The sequence below is a fragment of the Peromyscus californicus genome, unplaced genomic scaffold (genome assembly GCF_007827085.1).
Source record: "Peromyscus californicus insignis strain IS unplaced genomic scaffold, ASM782708v3 Scaffold_2__1_contigs__length_46816999, whole genome shotgun sequence".
NCBI lineage: Eukaryota > Metazoa > Chordata > Mammalia > Rodentia > Cricetidae > Peromyscus > Peromyscus californicus.
The window spans coordinates 42522735-42545128 of NW_026294540.1; the positions used below are offsets into that span (position 1 = coordinate 42522735).

General features: G+C 46.3%; 1 protein-coding gene and 1 long non-coding RNA gene across 4 annotated transcripts in view; one reads left to right on the forward strand and one right to left on the reverse strand.

Moving 5' to 3' along the window:
• Nucleotides 1-377: 377 nt before the first annotated feature.
• LOC128120498 (uncharacterized) lies at nucleotides 378-6616 on the reverse strand. 3 transcript variants are annotated; one of them, XR_008221884.1, is made up of 4 exons: nucleotides 6353-6616; nucleotides 4125-5734; nucleotides 3171-3241; nucleotides 378-2791 (listed from the first exon to the last, which is right to left on the reverse strand). It is a non-coding gene; the product is annotated as an uncharacterized LOC128120498 (long non-coding RNA). The 3 variants fall into 3 exon arrangements; XR_008221885.1 differs by having other exon boundaries at nucleotides 3171-4311; XR_008221883.1 differs by having other exon boundaries at nucleotides 3171-5734.
• A 5905-nt stretch (nucleotides 6617-12521) lies between these two features.
• B3glct (beta 3-glucosyltransferase) overlaps nucleotides 12522-22394 on the forward strand; it is a 105240-nt gene continuing 95367 nt past the window's right edge. The window contains exon 1 of the mRNA XM_052754585.1: nucleotides 12522-12794. Within this exon, the coding sequence (XP_052610545.1) occupies nucleotides 12752-12794 (43 nt within the window). The 5' untranslated portion in view covers nucleotides 12522-12751. The remainder of the gene's footprint in view (nucleotides 12795-22394) is intronic.

Sequence of the window (22394 nt, forward strand, 5' to 3'; positions counted from 1 at the left end):
AATGGAGCTCAGTGAGTTATGGACTGGAGCCTCAGAAAACTGCGAGCCAAGAGAACCGTTCATCTTTTCCGGTTGATTGCCTCAGGGATCTTATCAGGGTAAAGGAACACCAACTAATGCAGGGAGAGAAGGCCGAGTATCGTATTTACCAGTAGCTCCCCTCTTCGATTCTGGGCTATTGGCAGCTCCCTCTCACCCTTCAAGTCAGTGGAGTCTGAAGTGACTATGACACCCTCACTGGTAGCTTTTCATTGTTGATGCTTGGCTGTTTAGTATTCTCCTCCCATGCCACAGGGATGGTGGAGGACTTAGCTGACAGGGCAGCTAGCCTGGTCCCTCACAAGGGGTGATGGTTGGGCTGGAAGGTCACCCTGGCAGCAGACTTAGCATGACCAAGACAGACTCTGTTATGTTAAATCGTGTTATTTGGGGTTGTCTCTCGGTATCACTCGGTACAACAGTCCATTTAACTGTCTACTATTATTTTAAATCTCTAGTGGGTGGGGCTTGAACTGAATGACTGTGAGCCAAAGCAGGCTTGTGGGAGAGTGAGTCCCTCAAATACAGCCTGTCGGAAACTGGATGTGCTGTACCCAGCACAGTGAGGGAGGCAAAGGGCTTGGAGTGGGGTTCAGATCCACGTCATCAATTTACAAGCTATGTGTCCTGAACTGGCCAGCCCCAAATCGACAGGGGCTTCACCTCAAAATCCTCTTTATATTTGGAAAAAATATTGAGGATCCCAAAGAGAGTTTGCTGAAGTGTTCTTTTTCGGGGAATATTTACTATGTTAGACACAAAATTCAGAAATTTAAATACATTCATCAACTCACCTAAAGTTAGACAAATAAATGCATCATGTAAGTACACTATATTTTTAATGAAAAATATTCTTTCAAGAGGCAAAGTTAGTGAGAAAGTTCATTGACTTAGAGTTTGTAACTCTCTTGAGTGTCTGATTTACTAGAAGGCAGGGGCATTCTCAAAAACGGTCTCTTCATTTCAGCTCTTGTGTTATATTATTTCAGATGAGGTAAATGAAGAAAATCCTGCTTCATGCAGACATGCAGCTGAGAGACATTAAAAATAGTTCATCAGTCCTTTTATATAATGATGAGTATCCTTTGATTTGACATCCAAACTTGAGACAATTGAAAATTTCTGAAGTTTATTACTATGTATAGTATGAGGCTGTTATTATTTGTTGTTGTTTATCTTACAGTCCATTTACCTATCTTATACTTTAGGTGCAAATTTTTTGATTTTATAGGTCATTTGAAATTACTATCTCACCAAATGTTGTGAAAATTGCCTATAAGAGAAAAACCTTCCATTTTAGAGGGAAGTTCCTTAAGGGAAGTGAACAACTCAAAGGTTTTAGGAAGTTCCTGAAACTGACCAGATTCATAGGGCCCTCCACAAGTTCTTATAAGCAGAGGCATTTAGACAGGCTGAGAGCTACCTAGAAAACCCTCAGACAAGCCAGACTGCCTAGAGCAGTGGTTCTCAACCTGTGGGTTTTGATCCCTTTGGGGGTTGAATGACCCTTTCACTGGGGTCTCCTAAGATCATACAAAACACAGACATTTATATTATGATTCATAACAATAACAAAATGACAGTTATGAGGTAGTAACGCAAATAATTTAATTGGTTGGGGGTCACCACAATATGAGGAATTGTATTAAAGGGTCACAGCATTAGGAAGGTTGACAATTACTGGCCCAGAGACTCAGAGGAGCAGAATTGTCTGAAAAAGGCAGCGACCAGCCAAGCTGTCTCTACGAGCCTCAGGCCACCTGAGCTGCCTGAAAGTGATGTCCCAATCCATGGAGCTGCCTGCAGGTGTGCAGTGCACTCCAGGTTTCTGGCTTCCATGACCTGTTAGCTGTCCTTGGCTGGGCTTGGTGATACAGCTGTCTTGGAGTTGTTTCTGCGCCTGTGAGTAACGCCTCACCCATTCCCTGTAAATAACCCCAATAAAACACATTGGTTCACCAAGTTTGGCTTTGGTACTATCCTCATTTTAGTCTGCCATGGGTTCCCTATATGGGGTGAGTAGGTGTATGTTCACACCTCCCTAGGAGCAGAGTCACACAGCACTGAAGGATGGTGTTTGTTCAGATGTTGATGCTTTTCACAGTGTGATATGAAGAGTTCAGATTTTATTTCTCTCTCTCTCTCTCTCTCTCTCTCTCTCTCTCTCTCTCTCTCTCTTTCTTTTTGATGCAGCCACTGGTCCCATCACAAGGTCTTTAAGGATTGAGAAGCTGTGGCGTTCTCAGCAGCAGATATACAAGTTTCTCAAAAGTCTAATTTTGCATGAAAGTTTGTGTTTTATCACTGGCCACAAATTTTATCAGCTGTCTTCCTTGAAATGACAAGCTCACTTTGCTTATTTGTTTATTTATCTATTGAGCACATAAACATTTGCCTGGATCCTAAGCCCAATAACTGCTATTTTGTGGCCTTTCTCTCAGTCACATCCAGCTTTCCCAGAATAAGCAGCTAGTTGAGCTTGTCATTCAAGGGGACTCACACGTGCTTCTTCAGGGGCCTCACGTTAGCTATGACATGCAAGGACTTTCACGTTCACCTCTCAACTCATCACACAAACTACTAGGAACAAAAAGACATATATTCAGGGGTGTAACTCAATAAACCCAGTGCTTCCCACTGCTTCAGCAAGGACCCGCAGCTCGGCTCCTCATCCCTCTCCTGGTCCAGCCTGCTGCCATTCCTTGGTCATTGCTTTCATTTGGGGCTGCTTCTGTGCCATTGCTGGGAAAGCCTGTCCAGAACAAGCTAACATGTTAGCATTGCTACAAGAAATAGTTTGCACTTTGCAAGCCCAGATACTCTGAAGCGGTCTCAGGGATCCCCTTAGGAACTCTGCAAGCCCAGATACTCTGAAGTGGTCTCAGGGATCCCCTTAGGAAACCATTCAACCATCCCAGGTTTGTTTCTGTTGCTGTGACAAAACGTCCTAACAAAAAGCAAAATGTGGGAGGCAGAGCCAGGTGGATCTCTGTGAGTTCGAGGCCAGCCTGGGCTACCAAGCGAGTCCCAGGAAAGGCGCAAAGCTACACAGAGAAACCCTGTCTCGAAAAAAAACGAAAAAAAAAAAAAAAAAAAGCAAAATGTAGGAGGAAAGAGTTTATTTGGCTTACGGTTCCAGGTTGCAGGCCACCATTGTGGGGAAGTCAAGGCAGGAGCTTGAAGTCGCTCATCATATCACAACCTCAGTCAAGAGAAGAGAAAATGCACACATTCGTACTAACACTCAGCCTCCTTCCTATTCTTACACAGTTGTGACCCCCACTTAGGGGATGGTGCTGCCCACAGTGGGCTGGTCTCTCCCCACCTTAATTAGGGTAATCAAGGCAGCCACCCACGGACTTGTCCATAGGCCAGCCTGAGCTAAACAGTCCCTCACTGAGATTCTCTTCCCTGGTGAGTTCAGATTGTGTTAATAATGAGCACTAATCACCACACTAACCCATCTTAGACAACATGGCAGTAGTCAAACTGGAAAATCGAATGGAAGATTAACAAAAGTACGTATAAGGCACTTAGGATGCTGCCTGGAATACGAGAAGCCCCCAGAGCATCACTGTGTACCAACTGATGCTGTGAAGGCATCCTGCTCATGTGCTAGTGTTGATTGTAACCTTTCATTTTTCTCCACACACTCATCCTTCTGGCAGATACCCACTTTAATTAATTGCTTCCTCAGTGCCCTTCTGTTCTCTCCTTCTTAGCGCCAGCCAGGATCCACTCAAGTACAACTGGTCTGACCTCTGTCACACTGTCACGGTGACCCCTTCCTTCTATTTCACAATGCTTGACCCATTAAAGAGCACAGTTGCCGTCACAGGCAGTTCTGGCTTCTGGTGTTAGACCCTCTCGAGATTCATCTTATTATTCTAGAGATTGGGAGTCTGTCTGAGGCAGAAGAATCTAAAGTTCCCAGCAGGCCTGGGATACATACACAGTAAGACTCCATCTCAAAGGAAAACTGGAAAAAAAGAATAGTATTTTTTTTATCATTGAGATTAGGATTTTTTTTTTCTGGTGAAGGTTAATGAAATAATGTACTTAAAACTAACTGCCAGAATGCTTACCTATGGCATGCATTTGTCTTCTGTATCGGTTTTTTTTTCCTCTTCGACCTCTGTCTAGTCCTCTGCAACATCACCACTGAATTGAATTTCTCATGCATTGTTCATTCATTTGGTCGCAGTGCACGTGGGTATCATCTGTGACTTCATCACATTGTGAAATATTTATTCATCGCTTCTCTGAGAGAGGCTGCAGTTAGGACACAAGACAGGCAGCAAGAGCTATGGGCCCACAGTGGAAGTTGTGTTCTTGTTGGCAGCCAATATAGCTTCTCCAACAGCCTCAGTGCTCTTCCATGAAGGTCAACCTCCTCGGCAAGGCAGCTAGGATGTGGCCCTAGCCAGCTTCCCTTTGATGCTCTTTATGAGACTACTCATTTCTGTCTCTGAATGGTTACAGTTTCCAGCTTACAGGCCAACACTTGCCTGTCCCCTCTGTTTGGAATGCCTTTCTTTATCTGCCGCAGCTTGCCTGTAACTGTCATCCTGAAAGCCCTTCCCCCACCCCTGCTCCACGACTTCCCTTCTCCCTTGCCCTTCCGTCTCATTCTGTTCCCAGGCTCCTCAAAAGACGTGTGCTCATACATGGCTCATGGTCACTCTGTGTGTCTTGGTCCTCCGGGTGGGGAATGATACACCAGGAAAGAGCTTCCCCCTCCACTGTCATGCCATAGGAGAGCCTGGCACACATAATTCCTCCATGAGTGTTTGTCTGTGGATGCGTGAAAACGTTCTCCACTAATTTTGGCCAGCTTATTTAGTCAAGATCCTAATCTTGTTGATGTAAAATGACCAGCTAGTTTTTAGCAATAGCATTGAATTTCATATAGACTGTGCAATAAGTGGAACACACACGTCATTTCCTGATGCTCCTGATTTTCATGATGGACTCCTGGTCTTTATAACCATGGGGTGGGGAAGGGGTCTGACTCTGGGAAGGAGGACAACATAGCCAAGTGGATCATTTGGTTCTAATGAGAAGTTCTAGGAGGTGGCTCATTTGTGGACAGACACCTTTACACTTCTGGGACATTCAGAGAATAGAAAATCAGATGTCAAATGGCTTCAGATTTCTGGGGCTTGTTTGGGATGCCTCTAGAGGTGAGATGGTGACCTGAGTTGTGTTTCTTGGCTCTAGGTTTGGAGTTGGTAGGTTGTGAGAAACCTTTGGTGTAACATCTTCGGGTGAAAATCTTGGTTGAGTGTTTGGTTTGACAGAAGGTACCTGCCTATGATTTTTAAATAGTTTTGAATTAAAGTGAAACAAGACCCTTGGATTTGGAGATATCATTTTAGATCATCCAAGTGTTTTTCATGAGCACTTGCTGTGGGATGTGGTCCCAGGATGGAACATTTTGCTGTCTCTTATCTTCCTGTCTTTCTTCCATGGAGGTGAAGATCCTCTTATAACCATGAAGGTTAAAGCATTTGGTGAAATGATCTCTCCAGTTACCTAAGCAGAGTGCAGATTCTGGGTTGAGGGAAAGGCTAGCCTGTTGTGGGATACTTGTACACTGTATGAAGATGGATTGCCGTGATTGCTGTAATAAAAAGCTGAACGGCCAATAGCTAGGCAGGAGGTATAGGTGGGACTTCTGGGCAGAGAGAGGACTCTGGGAAGAAAGAAAGTGGAGTTACCAAGCAGACATGGAGAGGAAACAGGAGGTGAAAGATGAAAGAGAGGTAACGCCACGTGGCAGAATGAAGATTAATATAAATGGGTTAATTTAAGTTATAAGAGCTAGTTGAGACAAGGCTAAGCTAAAGGCCAAACTTTCATAATCATTAAAGTCTTGGTGTCATTATTTGCAGGATGGCAGTCCAGACAAAAAAAGTACTACTACATTTGGCACCCAATGTGGGGCACGTAAATCCACATAAGGCCTGAGAAAGCTTTCTGGCGACCATGGTCTCTCTGGTAGGCTCAGTGCTAGTGGCATACAGAGGTGAGGCTCTCTTAAGAGGCCCTGCTATCAAGCACTTGAATGGGGTTTATGAGCAGCAAATGGCTATTCGGTGGCAGGAGATTAGGTAGAAATGCTTACTATAGTTTAGACCCAGAACTTCCCAGAGCTGGGGTGGGCAGACCACCTCCAGGCCAGGGCTTCAGGCATGAGGCTCTACTCTCACTGACCCACAGTGGGCAGAGTCAGCCACCAGACCCTGTGTGCTAAGCAGAGCTTTGTGGTAGAGGGCCTAGCTACCACTTAGCAGTTTAAGGTTTGGCTCACCATCAGAGAACACTGCAAGTGAACAGCTGCAGGCACTTAGTAAAGTCAGGTCCAGGCCAAGAAAACCTCTGAACAGGTTACAACATGCTTTAAAATGTGCTTAGATTCTGAAGAAAGAAAAGAAAGTGAGTATCAACTTTAAAATACTTTAAAAATAGTAAAGTCTTTAAAGAGAGAATAAAACAATATGAAAAGAATAAGCCACATAAAGACAGGAAATACACAGGATGTCTGGATCCTGTATGGTGTTTTGTTGACTTAGAATTTTTTATTTATTTATTTATTTATTTATTTATTTATTTATTTATTTATTTATTTTGGTTTTTCGAGACAGGGTTTCTCTGTGTAGCCTTGCGCCTTTCCTGGAACTCACTCGGTAGCCCAGGCTGGCCTCGAACTCACAGAGATCCACCTGGCTCTGCCTCCCGAGTGCTGGGATTAAAGGCATGTGCCACCACCGCCCAGCGACTTTGCATTTTTTAAATGCTAATGAACAAAAAACAATAGCTGCTGAGAGACATTGGATTATGGAAACTGCTAAATTAAGCTAACCTATATATTTAAAAAATGTCTTAACTTCAGAATGGAAGTCAAAAAATATGTTGTGCTGAGGGAGAGGTTTTGCTTTTGTTTTCACAGGAAACAAAATGCTATAGATTTCTTCAAAATTAATAAAGATCAGATTTGATTGGGGAAGACTTCCTGAAAATCTTGGCTACAGACATGAAGAAAAAAGAAATCAAGGAAAACTATAAGACAGGTGACATATATGCTGCTCCCTCTACATGGGGACAGCTCTGAGACTGGATGAGATGTGATAAATCTTGTTGGCTACAGAGTCCTCATGACTTATTATTACATGCCATCCTTTCATATGACATGGATAGAGATTTATATTACAGTTTGATTATACAGTCCAAACAAACATAAAGTTAGCAGATGCCTTTTACCTGCTCAAACACAAAACAAAAAATCATCTTTAGCTGATTTGAGCATACCACAATTCCATACTTGTGTTAATATATATATATATATATATATATATATATATATATATATATATATATATATATATATATATATATATACTGTTATCTTTAAAGGTTTGTGTGTTCAGAAAAAAAGGATCAGACACCAATGAAGACAAGTAGCCCAGGTGACCCAACCTGTCAGAATGCCTCTGTTATAGTGTCCTCAAAATTCTGAATCCAGAACAACTTCAAGGATGCTAGCGGTTATTTTTGTTATAACACACTGTATATATGCTTCTACTCTTGTTTAAGGTATTTTTTATATTGATACAACTTTAAGGTTATTTTTTGTTATACTGTATATATGTTTCTATTGTTGTTTAAGATATTGTACATGTTCAGCTCATTTAAAAATGCAATATAAAGTTCTAGTCCTTGAAAGCTATTATTACAAACTGTTTAGGATAATTAAGAAATGCAGATTAGTAGTTAGTCATCCTTAACAATCAAACTTGTAGTCATATTAGGTATGTTTTCAAGGTTAAATGGATATATTTTAGATAGATAGGTGGTGTTCAAACATTTCAGGCTGGGCGGTGGTGGTGCACGCCTTTAATCCCAGCACTTGGGAGGCAGAGGCAGGTGGATCTCTGTGAGTCTGAGGCCAGCCTGGGCTACAGAGTGAGTTCCAGGAAAGGAGCAAAGCTACACAGAGAAACCCTGTCTTGAAAAACCAAAAACCAAAAATAAAAACATTTCAGAGACCTACAGAATATGACATTTAAGATGTTTTAATAACATAAGGCTTTTCGTGACAGTGAGACATGTCTGATCCTGGCAGCACAAATCTAGGATGATGGACATTGAAGAAACTCCATTTGGAGTTGACTTTTATTGTGGTAAAGTTAGCCACTGGGCAAGAAAATGCCCTTGCATTAGCTGCTGTACAAACTAGAAAAGCAAGACACAAAAGAAAGTGACTGTCAAACTTTGCCAAAACAAGATAGGACAGTCCTTCAAAATTCCTGCTTCATAGAAAAATCTGCCAGATATCCTAGGCCTATAGGCTGAAGATGGATTCTCCAACATTGCAGAGGAACTTTGGGTGACTGTCCAGGCAGCCAGCTGTTTCTGTCATTTCTGTAGTTTTGGAAGTTTCTTGCTCTGTATTTCCTGTTTACTCAGGTAATATTATATCCTTCTCAGGTCTTTGATGGGGTTGAAGACTAGATAGTTATAGTTACAGTTTTTATTGTTACCAAATTCAGAAAAGAAACTCACAAAAGAGGTGTAAAGTTTATAAGGTTGAGAGACATAAAAGCTTAAATTGTTTATCTAATAAAACGTTTTAAGGTCTAGAAAGATATTTTTAGGATGGTAATACAAGTTACGATGAAATGGTTTAGGTATAAAACTTTAGACTCAGCAAGATAGTATAGATAATAAAGTAATCTCTCCAAATTTGCCAAATACAAATGGCCTGGACATGGTAAATGTAATTCTTACTTGATAATTGTTCCTGTTGTATATAGTTTTACTGTGTTAGAATTAAAACATTTCCTTTTCATTTAGACAAAAGGGAGAAATGTTGTGGGATATTTGTACACTGTGTGAAGATGTATCGCTGTGATTGGTGTAACAAAAAGCTGAACAGCCAATAAAAAGCTGGACAGCTAGAGGTATAGGTGGGACTTCTGGGCATGGAGAGAACTCTGGGCAGAAGGAGGCAAAATCACCAGGCAGACATGGAAACAGAAGGTGCAAGACGGAAGAGAATTAACAAGCCTTGTGGCATACCGTGGGTTAATGTAAGTGGGTTAATTTAAGTTATGAGAGTTAGTTGAGACAAGGCTAAGCTAAAGGCCAAGCTTTGGTAATGACTAAAGTCTCTGTGTCATTATTTGAGGGTTGGCAATCCCAATGAAAAAAGTGCCACACTAGCCAGTGGTTAACGTATGACGCTGTGGCTCTGAGTTAATGATCTGAAGTCCTAAAGAACTACTTTTTTGCCTTTCTTGTCCTTCAGATTCCAGGCATGACTTTAGTTTGGGAAACAATCCTTCGGATCCTTCATAATTCAGAAAGCCACTTCCTGGTGTGGGAAAGGAATTGACCTCCTGGAATGTGCCAGGGGTTACTAATTTGTTTCAGGCCTAAAGCTAGGCCTGGAGGGACAGCAAGAGTCTGAAGCTGTCCAGTGGCCTTTGCCAAACAGGAATGGGAGGCCTGAGGGCCCATTCAGAGTTCCAGCAGAGAGGCAGCAGGCTGGAGGGGGCTACTCAGAAGGCTTTCTCCCAGTCTATCATATGGCTTTTGATTGATCTGCTGCATGCATGCCGTACCTCTGTCTGGGACCAGACCCCTTCATCCTCTCAGCCCAGAGACGCGCTGTCTCTCCTTTAAGAAGTTACGCAAAAGTCACTTCTGTTTTTTATGATCAGTTCCAAAGGGCTTGATGGATGTCATATATTCCTCTGTGTTCCGACGTGTTCCTGCCATCTGCCTGTGCTGAAGCATCTACTGCATGGCAGGCTACGGACATTCTGTCTCTCTAACTGGACTAGGGAGTTCTTGGGCTCAGTGCCAAGTGCATGTCTCAGGGCCTAGCAAAGGCCCATTAGCCAATAGTACACTGTCATTTGAATAAAGAGTATTGCCTTAAAAACCTGGCGTTGCTCTAAGATCAACCATCCATAGAGAAGCTGTTAATTAGACTGTTGGCTACTAATGCCTTTATGAATATGTATTTACATTATTTTCCTTAGGTATTTATATAGATTGTTTTAAATTACTTAAGTTTTAATTATTTAAAAACCACCAACCTGTTCCAATCATGTTTCTAGAGGGTCCTCGAGAAGCAATAGCTTGTGCTAGCTTGAGCTTCTCACCCTGCCCTCCAACAAGGAAAGCTGGACAATCCCAGAAGCCAGGATGGCGGTGACAATTCAGATTAAGGTGAGAGAATCCTAAGAAAACAGAACTGTGGCCTGCTCTTCTCCATGTCACTATACTGGAGTGCTGGAGATTTATTTTTTTCCTGTGGAGAACTGTCCCCTCACAGTGGGTCTTACAGGCAAGCCTCAATCCTGTGTCTGTCAGTACCACTGTGAGCAGATTTCCTCTGAGAGTCTTTCTACTAGTGATTGGGAGAGGACTTCCAGGGAGTCTATTTATCATATGACCAGAGTCACTGAAAGGCAATCCCTTTTCAAATGTGAGTTATGGAGCTGTGGGATGAGCCATTTATCATTGTCCTCCGTGGAGAGGCAGAAGACGGGCAAGTTCATTACTGAAAGGATGTGCTATTGTCCTTAAGGTCCAATTTCCCACACTTGTCCTGGAATACAATTATGTTGTATTGTGATGAAGCTTTTCAATTAAAAATTTGTATTTTATTGATTTCAATTATATGTACATGTGTGAGTCTGTTTGTAGGAATGTGCATGTGAGTGTGCCTGTAGAAGCCAAAGGCATCAGATCACCCGGGAGTTTGAGTTACAGGCAGTTATGAGCCAACAGATGTGGGTACTGGGAATGGAACTCGGGTCCTCTGGGAGAGCAGTACATGCTCTTTAAACACTGAGCCATGTTGTGGGATATTTATACACTGTGTGAAGATATATTGCTGTGATTGGCATAATAAAAGCTGAACGGCCAATAGATAGAAAGAGATTAGGTGGGACTTCCGGGAACAGACTTCTGGGAAGAAGAAGGGTGGGTCACCAGTCAGACAGAGAGGAAATAGGAGGTGCAAGATGAAAGAGAGGTAACACCATGTGATAGAAGATAGATTAATATAATTGGGCTAATTTAAATTATAAGAGTTAGTTGAGGCAAGCCTAAGCTAAAGGTCAAGCTTTTATAATTAATAAGCAGTCTCCCTGTTGTTATTTGGGGCTGGCAGCAGAAAAGAAAGTCCGTCTACAGAGCCATCTCCCCGGCCTCTCAGGATAGATTTTGATGAAAACTCTGATCCACTAAGCTCTCAAAGTTGTTTTTCTTCAGTTGAGTTACTTGGCACCTAGACTCTTCTCTCAATTTACATCTTGTTTATATTGTGCTAGAAGCTTTAGAATTTCCCAAGAAGGGTCAAGGAGTCAAAGCAAGTCAGCTAAGAATTTAGAAAGAATCTAGCACTGGTCTTCATTAAATGTGAGACCCTAGTCAAGAGATTGGCACTAGTCAGCAAGAGTGGAGTTGCAGACACATTGAAACTAAGAACTATGACTGTCAAAGTCCTTATGAGCAGGCCTGCTCTGAGAGTCTTTCTACCTGTGATTGGCAGAGAGTCTCCATTGAGTCCATTTGTCCTTATGACCAGAGTCACTGAAAGGCAACCCTGACTGCCTCCAGACTGGCATGGTTTAAACTCAAGCCAGGGATACACACTTGGTCTTATTCATGTCCTTAGAAATGCAAGAGAAAACCTGTGTTTCTGGGAAGGGTTCTCTGATTTTCTCTTGTAATTGTTTTCCTCTTCAGTCCAGTACAATGTAATTAGGTAAGCCTATCAGCCGGCAACTCTTCCTAGGTGGGAGGGAGACCCTTCACGGTTCTGTGCTGGAAGGGACTCTGCTTATGAGGCTCTCCTACATCACTATACTCCTCTATTGTTTTCTTTTGTTTTTCAAGACAGGGTTTCTCTGTGTAGCTTTGCTCCTTTTCTGGAACTCGCTCTGTAGACCAGGCTGGCCTCGAACTCACAGAGATCCGCCTGGCTCTGCCTCCCGAGTGCTGGGATTAAAGGCGTGCGCCACCACCGCCCGGCTTACTCCTGTATTTTAATTGATTCATTTTCATTATATATTTTGAATAAAAGTGTACCCTTCCTCTTCTATCACGGTGAACACTCAAAAGTACATTTATAAAAAATTAGCTTTACATCAACATCTATTAAGAGCGAAACTCCGGGCCAAAGCTATTGATCAAATTCCACTTAAATAGAGGATATTAAGTAAATTACTTGAGCTGATTAAAAACACCTTCATCAAAGTAGAACATCGGTGCCAACAATATTAAGAGTTGAATTATCGATTTTGCTTTTTATAAAAACAGAATATAGTCCATTAGCAGGGAAGCGAAACGATCCCTCCTCCTTCACTTTGGGCACAGTAAGGGGAGTGAGTGATCTTCTGCTGGGGATGGGGAAGGAAGGACCGGGAAGGGAAGGGCATGAAGGCAGAAAGGAGGCCCTGAGGTCAGAACCCCAGAGGAGGAGGAGGAGGGCGCGGTCCAGTTGGGCGGCAGGACCACCTCCATCCGCGGCTGCTGCGAGCGCACACTGGGGCGCTCCCGCTCCCGGCCGCCAGAGGGCGCAGCCCGAGCCGGCGCGGCGCCGGGAAGGAGGAGGGGAGCGCGAGAAGGGTCAGGCGCGCAGGGCGTCCGCGCAGCTCGGCTCCGGGAAGGGCGCGCAGCCTCCGCCTCCGGGATGCGGCCGCCCGCGCTGCTGGCGCTGCTCAGCTGCTCCGCGGGTAAGTAGCGCGCGGCCCGGGCGCGGCGTGGGGAGGGAGCCCGGGGCTGCGGGCCGCCCCCGCGCAGTTCCGGCTGCCGCCCGCCCCGTCCCGCCCCGTCCCGGCCGCAGCGCCCTCTAGCGGCGCCACCCCTGGCCCGCGCCCTCTCCATCTCCGCCTTCTTCCGCCGGGGCAGGCGGGCCGGTGGGGAGGGCGCGGCCGGGTCGGGAGCCTGCGCCGCGCAACTGCTAGAAACTTTGCGAGAGGCCGCGCCGTGCCCGCCCCGTGCCCGCCCCATGCCCGCCGCCCGCGCGCCCTGCCGTACACACCCCGCGCCCCACTATGTGCACCCCGCCCTGTGCGTCCCCAACAGCCCCGCCGCCGTGTGCTCCGCGCGTCCCTCCGAGTGCATCCCGCGCCCCGCCGTGTGCACTCCCTGCCCCACCGTTACCTACCTCGCGCCCCACCGCTTGCCGTGTGCACTCTGCGCCCCACTGTGTGCACTCTGCGCCCCACTGTGTGCACCGCGTGCGACCCGCGGTGCGCACCCCCTGCTCCTCGCCTTTAACACCCCACTCTCCACCTTGTGAACCCCCCCCCACTCCCCGTTCTCCACGCTATTCACTCATGGGCCTCATGTTCACCACTTCCCCCTAGATGTGCACCCCTGCGCCCCACCTTGTGCACATCCCGCGCCCTACCGTAGTGTGCATTCCTGGTGTCCCCCCCCCCTCCCCGTGCATATCCTGAGTCCCACCGTGTTCGACCCCTCCCTACCATGTGCACCCCACTCCCCACGCCCCCGGGTGCATACCCACATCGCGCTGTTTGCACCCGGCTCTCCACCTTGTTCACCCCCTGCGTCCGGCCCTGTGCACTCTGTTCCTCCGGCTGCGCCCTGCCATGGGCATCCCCTCCCCATGCTCAACTGTACGCACCCTGGATCCCCAGATGTGCATGACCCGTGTCCCACTAGGTGCCTCCCAAGTCCCCAGTCATACACACTCTGCCCTGCCTTGAGTACCCCATGCGCCCCACCGTGGGTCCCTTGCAACCCCACCCAACCTTACACAAGCTTCATCCAGCCGTTAGCACACCCTGTGCCCCAAGGTGCCTACCGTGTCCGTTGTGCCCCACCCCCCATCCTGATTTCCCGGGACTCCCCTACCACCTGCACCCCAGGAACCTACAAACTTGACCCGCCTTCTTCCTAAGGCAGTTGGGCAAGGAGGCGGGGGGGGGGGGGGGGAGGGAGGGAAGGGGAGGAGGGGCGGGGAGACCAGGGGTGCCCTGCTGAGCCTTGGGGCCTCGGGGTGGATTCCCTGGGAAAATCAGAGAACTGGTCTCAGGCAGTCCCGTTGCCCAATCCTTTCTTTCCTGAAGGCGTTTTTCCTCCCCCTGTTAGCTAAGATGTGAGAAAAAGTTAAAAAGTCACTGTGAATGACTTTTTATGATATTTGTTCAAGTTTGAAAGCGTGGGTTAAAAAAAAAAAGGACTCTTTCAGCTTGTCATTATAGTACTTTCTCTAACCCTGACTTGCCTGTGTTTCCTGTCTCTGAAAAGGCAGAATTTCAGATTTTTAGAAATGGCGGAATAGTGCAGTTTAGGGAAAGACTTAGTCCACCAGAGCCCTGACAGCTCGTTTTTATTTGGATTTATGCTTTCCGAATAGGGACATTTTTGTTTTGCTTCTGAATACCCCTGGCATTTCTTCAGGTGCTCACTAAGTGTGAGAAAATTGAGCTAGATTAGCTCGTAATTAATTGTTCACTCACATGATTAATTTGGCAACACTGTAATTTAAAATGTTAGGGCACCTTGGACCTAGAAGGTGGCAATTGATCATGGGGAATTTGGCCAGAGATCATTGGTTGAAGAAGGCGTCGAGGAGCCCCGGGAGAAGGGCAGGCAAGAGGGTGGGGAACTGGTGACTGAGGCTGCCTGTTGCCTGGAGGGTTTACAGCTAACCAAATGGGTGGGTGGTGTCTGAAATTAGCATTCTATTTGTAGTATTGCCTTTAATAGTAATATTTGTATATCACAGATGCAGTATATAGGCTGAAAGCTACATGGGTTATTTTTGTATCTACTTTTTAATACCCTTAAGGGGATATTTGATTAGATAATACAGGAAAGGACACCCAGAATGAACTAAAATGTCAACACATTTTTAGAGATGCCTCCGAACCTCATGAAGTTGTTAGATAAGCACAATAAATGAGATACAAAATTCCTTAAAAAGTTCCCGTGAGAGGCTGGAGAGATTGCCCAGTGGTTAGAGCACTGGCTGCTCCTGCGGAGGACCTGGGTTCAGTTCCCAGCACCCACATGGCAGCTCACAACCATCTGTAACTCCAGTTCCTGGGGTTCTGATGCCCTCTGCTGGCGTCCATGAGTACCAGGCACTCATGCAGCATACATACAAACTGCATGCAGGCAAATTATTCATATGCTTGTAACAAAAATAAACGGAACAAATCCAAGTCCCTGTGAGACTCTTGGGTCTTGTGACTGGCTTCTGTGAGCTAGTGCAGGAGCGAGGCTTCTTTCCTTCCGGCCCAGTGTTTAGTGTTCTATACTTTGATATAAGGGGAGGGACATGGAAATGTCTGAAGGTGTGGCCCCCACTTAGAATTCTGTTGGAAGAGAAAATGTGCCATGCGCTCTGAGTCGTGGAATAATTTTGAGAGTTTAGAAGTACCATACCCCTCCCCGCCCTTTTTGTTTTTGGAGACAGGGTTTCTCTGTACACAGCCCTGGCTGTCCTGGAACTCCCTAGACCAGGCTGGCCTCGAACTCACAGAGATCCGCCTGCCTCTGCCTCACAAGTGCTGGGATTAAAGGCATGCGCCACCACCGCCCAGTTTACATACATCCTTTTAGGAGTGGTCTGACTGGGCAGATTCCTCACACACTAGCACATTTTTTTTTTTTTCATTTTGAGGAAAGTCAATATAGAAATTTTATTTTAAACCTGTGTGTATGCAGACAGAATTCATGGTGGATTCAGTTCTAGTGTCTGGAATGAGTTCCAGAGTGGGATTTACAGCCTTGGTCGCCATTCATTAGCTGTATGGCTTTTAGTGGCTTTGAACCTTCCTTGTTTTATATAGAACTCAAGGCACGGACTTGATAGACCCCTGGAAATTTTGCTGTCTCGTACAGTTTTAACACACCGAATCCATCATAGAAGAGACCGCTGTCTACCTTGCAGCCTTTGGCTCTCCTTTTCCTAGCCAGACTTATTTGGATTATATGGGTTTAAAAGGGTGGGTGGAGGGGTAATGGAGATGATGTCGTTATAAGATATTTTTAGGTGGCTCTTGCAAATTGGGGTGCCCAAGGAGATATCTGTAAGGATTATGGGGAAGCTCATTGAAAGTGGCTGGTGCAGCCAGGAAATAGACCTTTGGGGCTTAGTTCATCGTCCTTTTCGTTGAGTTGAGCCGATCTGGTGTCTGGAACTCTGAAGGTCACATTGTGACCGTGAGATGACCTTGAGAATGGAAAGAAGGTAGAGAGAAGGAAACAGCCTGGGTCCCGGACGGATGCATGGATGCGGGGTGTCACGCCAGCCCTGTCTGTCACCTACTTGCAGCCTTGTGTAGCAGGAGATTGTATGCAGCCAAACCCAATCTTAATTGATACCTCTGCGGAGAAGATGATTTGAACCAATGGTGAAATAATAGCTATTAGCTTTATCTTTCACATCCCTGTCTGTCCTCTGAGTGAGCCAAGATTGGATTTCTTAGCACCTGCCAAATTGGGATGATTTTTTTTTTTCTTCTGAGCCAAGTCTTGCTCAGATTCTTTTCATTACGGTGAGTCAGAAATTTTCAGACAGAAAGAGTCAAACCTAACTCCGAGTTTTTTTGTGTGGGGTTTTTTTTTTTTTTTTTTTTGGTGTTGTTGTTTTTGATTTTGCAAATTCCCCTTTTGTAGATACTGCTGACAGTGGCTGTAATTCTCCAGATAGATTTGTTGTCCTTTGAGACCCACCCTTAGCAAGATGGCATAATCTGCTTGGTCATGGACATCACCCTGTAGCTCAGTCCAACCCTATAATACCGTGACTTCAAAGTTCTCCCCCAAGCCCACAAGGAAACCTCGTGCAGTGGAGGAACAAGTTTGAATTGCTAGACAGAGTTGATTTCAAAATCATTAAAAAGACCATTAAACAGAAAGGCTGTTTGGAGTGTCATTATTCAAAGGTAAGTTTTGAGGACTTACTGTGTGTCGGGTGCTGAGATGTCCCAGGAACAAGGCTGAGCTGGCTCCACCCTGAGGGGGATGGTAGGAGGGAAAGGAGCATTCAGTAATTAAGCCAGAAACTAATTGCATCCTCGGACGCTTTGAGAACATGTCTCAGGGAGGTCTTGGCCTTCTGTCTGCTCTGGTGCAGCAGTTCGAGGCGACAGAATGACACTTGTTAATGGTGGGAGACTTTCTGGGTCACCTGTGTGGCATCGAGAGCCTGGGATGTTGTGAAGCAGTGGTTCTCGGCCCTCCTAATGCTGCGACCCTTTAATACGGTTCCTCATGTTGTGATGACCATCCCCCACCACACACACCACCATAAAACCATTTACGTTGCTCCTTCATAACTGTAATTTGCTACTGTTAAAGAATCGTAATGTAAATATCCATGCTTTCTGATGGTCTTAGGTGACGCCTGTGGAGGGTCTTTTGACCCCAGGGGGTCGAGACCCACAGGTTGAGAACTGCTGTTATGAGGCCTCCTACAAGGCACAGGACAGCTCCCACAAGGACAGCTCTGCCCCGCCATCATCATAGTGTTGAGGTTTGAGAAACCTTCAGATCAGTGAAGGCTTCCTGGAGGAAGTGGTCCCACCGTAAGCTCTGCCCGGAAGGGGAAGGAGAAACCAGGTAACTGAAGGGACAGGAAGCGTGCCAGCGGGAAGAAAGTGAGGTGAAGGGTTCAAGTGGAGAAAGAGCAACAGCTGGAGAGTGTAAGAGGTGGCAAGACATTCCGGGCCGGGTGAGGGGGGCCCCTGTATACCAGGTCGCTGACTCATGGGTGGCCTTGTTGAAGGGCTGAGCATGCTTGACTTCCACCTAGTGAAGCTGGTTCTGGCTGTTCTGTGAGACAGGGATTAGAGGGGCTCGTGTGGACACGGGTAGGAAGATGCCATCATGAAACCTACATTACTTTCTTTGTATGGTAGTTTTAAAAACTATTTTTAAAAAAATGAGAAGCTTCCAGACTCCATGATTGGTTGGGGTAGTGGGCTGAGAGGATTGGGGTCAGAATGAGTCACTTTTTTCGTTTCCTGTTTTATTTTTTTTTCACCTGGAGACTTCAGACTGGTGAGATGTCTCAATGGTTAGAGCACTCGCTGTTCTTCCAGAGGACCAGAGTGCGGTTCCCAGATCCACGTCAGCCAGCTTACTACTGTCTGTAACCCCAGCCACTAGGATCTGAAGTTCTCTCCTGGTCTCTCCAGGCATCTGCACGCACACATACACACACACACACACACACACACACACACACACACACACACAAAAGCACTTTAAAAAAAAATCCAGGGCCTTTGTGCAAGGTAGGCATGCGCTCTACCACTGAGCTACACCCATGCTCTGAAATACCAGAAGATAGTGTCTGGATTCTGATGTAGGCACTTAGAGGTGGGCCAGAATTAAAAGAATTGTTTTTATTGTGGTTAAATATATATAATAGAAAATCCATTAAGTATAAGTTGAGGTATACAGTCATAATTCGACTTTTAATTTTGAGGGGAAGGGTGATGATTTCTGGACAAGTTGAGTTTAGGGGATGGACAGTTAGAAATTTGGATCAGGAAGCTGGGCAGTGGTGGCACACACCTTTAATCCCAGCACTCGGGAGGCAGAGGCAGATGAATCTCTGTGAGTTCGAGGCCAGCCTGGTCTACAGAGCGAGATCCAGGACAGGCACAAAAACTACACAGAGAAACCCTGTCTCGGAAAAAACCAAAAAAAAGAAAAAAAGAAATTTGGGTCCGAGCAGGTGGTGGTGCACACCTTTAATCCCAACACTCTGGAAGCAGAGGCAGAGGCAGGTGGATCTCTGAGTTTCAGGCCAGCCATGGCTGTTACATAGAGAAACCCTGTCTTGAAACAAACAAACAACAACAACAAAAATAAAGAAATAAAGAAAGAATTTTGGGTCAGGAGCTCAGAGGAGCTCACCTACTGAGGAGGAACTTGGGGGTGGTTTTTGGAGGTGGCATTCTGAGCAGTTTTTTGTTTCTGTTTTTTACTTTTTTTAAGGGAGAAAGGCTGGACAAAATAATTCATTTGTGCTTTGCCCCCAGTGTACGCATGCCGGAGACATTTTGACTTTTGGGGAAGAAAGCCGTCCTCAAAAATAGGAAGCCGAGGGTTTAGGAAAGAGAGTAGCAGTCTCATTAGAGAGGATTTGCATAGATCAGCTATGACAGCACCGTTTTCTCCGGGGGGTGTGACTTATCTTCAGCTCTAATAGAATTCGCCAGGAAAGGGAAAAGGTGATCTACTGCTGTTTGTATTAGTGCATGCTGGGAAAAGCTCAAGGCCTCTCATACTTCACTCGAATTGATCTTCTGCAGATCCTTGAGGGCGACTGTGCACGAGTTTGTATATCGTTTATGAAGTGAAGGAAGAGAAGGATTTGAAAAGGACAAGGTCATTATGGAAATAGCCCCATGTAGTTCCCTTGAGTTCTTGGGTAGCTGTCTGTCCCGATGCGTGTCAGGTTTTAGTGTACGTGATAGTCCCCTCAACATTTCCAAATGCCTACATTTGTTAACATGTAGATTCCAGGTAACTTAGTCTGTATGGTATAGCAATATACATGAGGCTGGACTGAAACAAGACGGTTTAGCTCTTGAAGCTGAACATTGGTGGTGGATGGTAGGATGTGGCAAGAATGTATGCAGGCATGTAGGGAAGAGGCACGTGGGGTAGCCTGTTACATTACAACCCAGATCCAGTACCTGGAAGCCTAGGCTGCTCCTGAGTGAGTGGGTAATTACCCCTCCTTAGGTGAGTGCCTCATGACTGACTGACCATGATCTCTTCCCAGGCCCCACCAGCCTTCAGTGCTTACCAGCTGTACACACCAGTAGTTTTATGTCAACTTGACACCAGCTGGGTCATTTGGGAGGAGGGAACCTCAGTTGAGAAAATGCCCCGACCAGATGGGCCTGTGAGCAGGCCCGAGGGCCATTTCCTTGATTGGCGATGGATGTGGGAGACCAGATCACTGTGAGTGGTGTCACCCTGGGCGCTGAGCAAGCCACGAGGAGCAAGCCAGTAAGCAGTGTTCCTTCGTGGCCTCTGCATCAGTTCCTGTCCCTAGGTTCCTGCCGTGGCTTCCCTGGTTGACGGACGACAAGCTGGAAGCTGAAGGAAACCCTTTCCTCCCCCAATTGCTTTTGGTCATGGTGTTTTATCAGAGCAGTAGAAACCTAAGTAGGGCAACAGCAAAACCTCCAGTGCATCCCTCTGAGGCCAACCTTCTCCAAACCTCCCTTCCAGGGAGGTGGTTTTCTTGAGCTCTATTTCAAATGAGGCTTGTGGCTGTGTATTTTTAACAAGGGGCCCAGGTTACCTGTGTGCACAACCAGGTGTGGGAACTCCTTCTGGTCCACCCTAGGCTCGGGTACCACCTGTGACCACCACTGGGTGATTTTCGTGAACATCCATAACGTGTAGAGATGTCTCTGAACGGCCCTGCCTTGAAGAGGAGCTGTGTGATTGCTACGGAGCAGAACCCCAGCTCGCATCAGTCAAGGGGGCTTCTCCACTTAGGGAAGGAAGTAGGAACTCTAGAACCCAGACCCAGAAGTCTTCCACTGGTTCCAGCATGATGTTCTAGTTGGCTTTCTATTGCCGTGATAAACACCATGACCAGAAGCGACTTGGGGAGGAGAGGGGTTGGCTCACAGGTTATCGTCCATTATGAACAGTCAGGGCAGGAACTCAAGGCAGGAAATGAAGCAGACGCCATGGAGGGGTGCTCTTACTGACTTGCTCTCCATGGCTTGCTCAGCCTGCTTTCTGATACCACCCAGGACCCCCTGCCCAGGGGTGGCGCCACCCACAGTGGGCTGGGCCCTCCTCCAGCAATCATTAATCAAGGAAATGCCCCACACGCTGAGCTGAGGGAGGCATTTTCTCAGCTGAGGTTCCCTCTTCCCGGGTGACTCCAGCTTGTGTCAGGTTGGCAAAAATCTAACCAGCGTATATAATTTGACAGATTTTCATATCCTTCTGAAGGGACTCTCATGATTTTAAGAAGAACTAGAGCAGTGAGTTGTTCTAGCAAAGACTTTTAGTGCAGACACAAGGCAGTCTGCAGGCTTAGACTGTCTCAGACTGTAGACCGCACGGACTGAGAGGTGCTGGGGGGGACTGTCTGAATCTGCTATTCCATGCAATGGACAAGCTGTCCAACAGTTAATCGTGCATTGTGTTTTTGTAAAGTAGGCCTGGCAGTTATCATTCAACAGTGTGATTGCAGTGTAAAGGGCTTTTACAAAGCGCTCATTTCCTTGTGTTTGAATGTTTGCTTTGAGGTCCACTTCAGTGTGTTTTGGAGAGGGCCGTGTGAGCAGGGAGGTTTTTGGACTCTGTTTCATGGACATTCATGGAATGTCCTTATAAAGATAGGTTTTGAATCTCTCCTCCAAACTGTTGGAGTTGAAATTTTTTTTTTCCATCAATCAAGATGTAAATCAGAGAAGCAAATTCTCTTTCTTTGTAAATGTGTGTGGTTATTCCCATTCCTGTCCCATGTGCTGTTCTTGTAAATACAGTGCTCTTCCAGCCCACGGGGTCTCTGGGCCAGGCTGTCTTTCAGCCTGGTGTCATGCCACTCTTTATGGTCTACCAGTGCTGGGGCCTGAGGTCTTTTCTACGACCGCTCCTCTCTCTTGTCAACTTGAAGGACGTGAGTCCTTTAAAGAACTCTTTAAAAATTTCTCTTAAAGGGTGCTTGAGAGGTGGTTTAGGTGGCTCAGTGGTTAAGAGCACTAACTGTTCTTGCAGAGGACCTGGGTTCAAGTCCCAGCACCCACATCCAGAGGCCCATAATTGCCTGTAACGTCAACTCAAGAGAGTTGATGCCCTTTTTGGGTCTCCTTGGGCACTGAGTGTGTGTGTATGTGTGTGTGTGTGTGTGTGTGTGTGTGTGTGTGTGTGTGTGTGTGTGTGTTTTCCAGGGGTTGCCTGGAAGGGACCAGATTCTTGGCCACAGGTACAGTACCGAGTGAGCAGGCTTGTGGCTTCTGTCTCCTTGCACTAAGGCCCCAGCAGTGCTGGGCTCCCTGACTTCATTCTGTGCGCTGTTCCATGCAGAGAGAGCTGCTTTTGGAATCGTGTACTTAATTTGTTCAGCGTCCAGGAGCTGGCTCACCTCATATCTGCTCACCCCGTGGCCGATTCTTCCTGCCAAGTCCTGAAGGTGGAATCATGTGTTCTGTTGTTCTGCACAGCCTCCCTGGGCTCACCCCCCCCCCCCCCCCCCGCTCCCCCATAGCCACCTGCATACCTGCCTGTCAGGCTGAGGCTTCTGTCCCTCTGCCTGACAGCCTGAGATGCAGGCTTGCAGCTCCCCCATCTCATTGAGGCCCAGC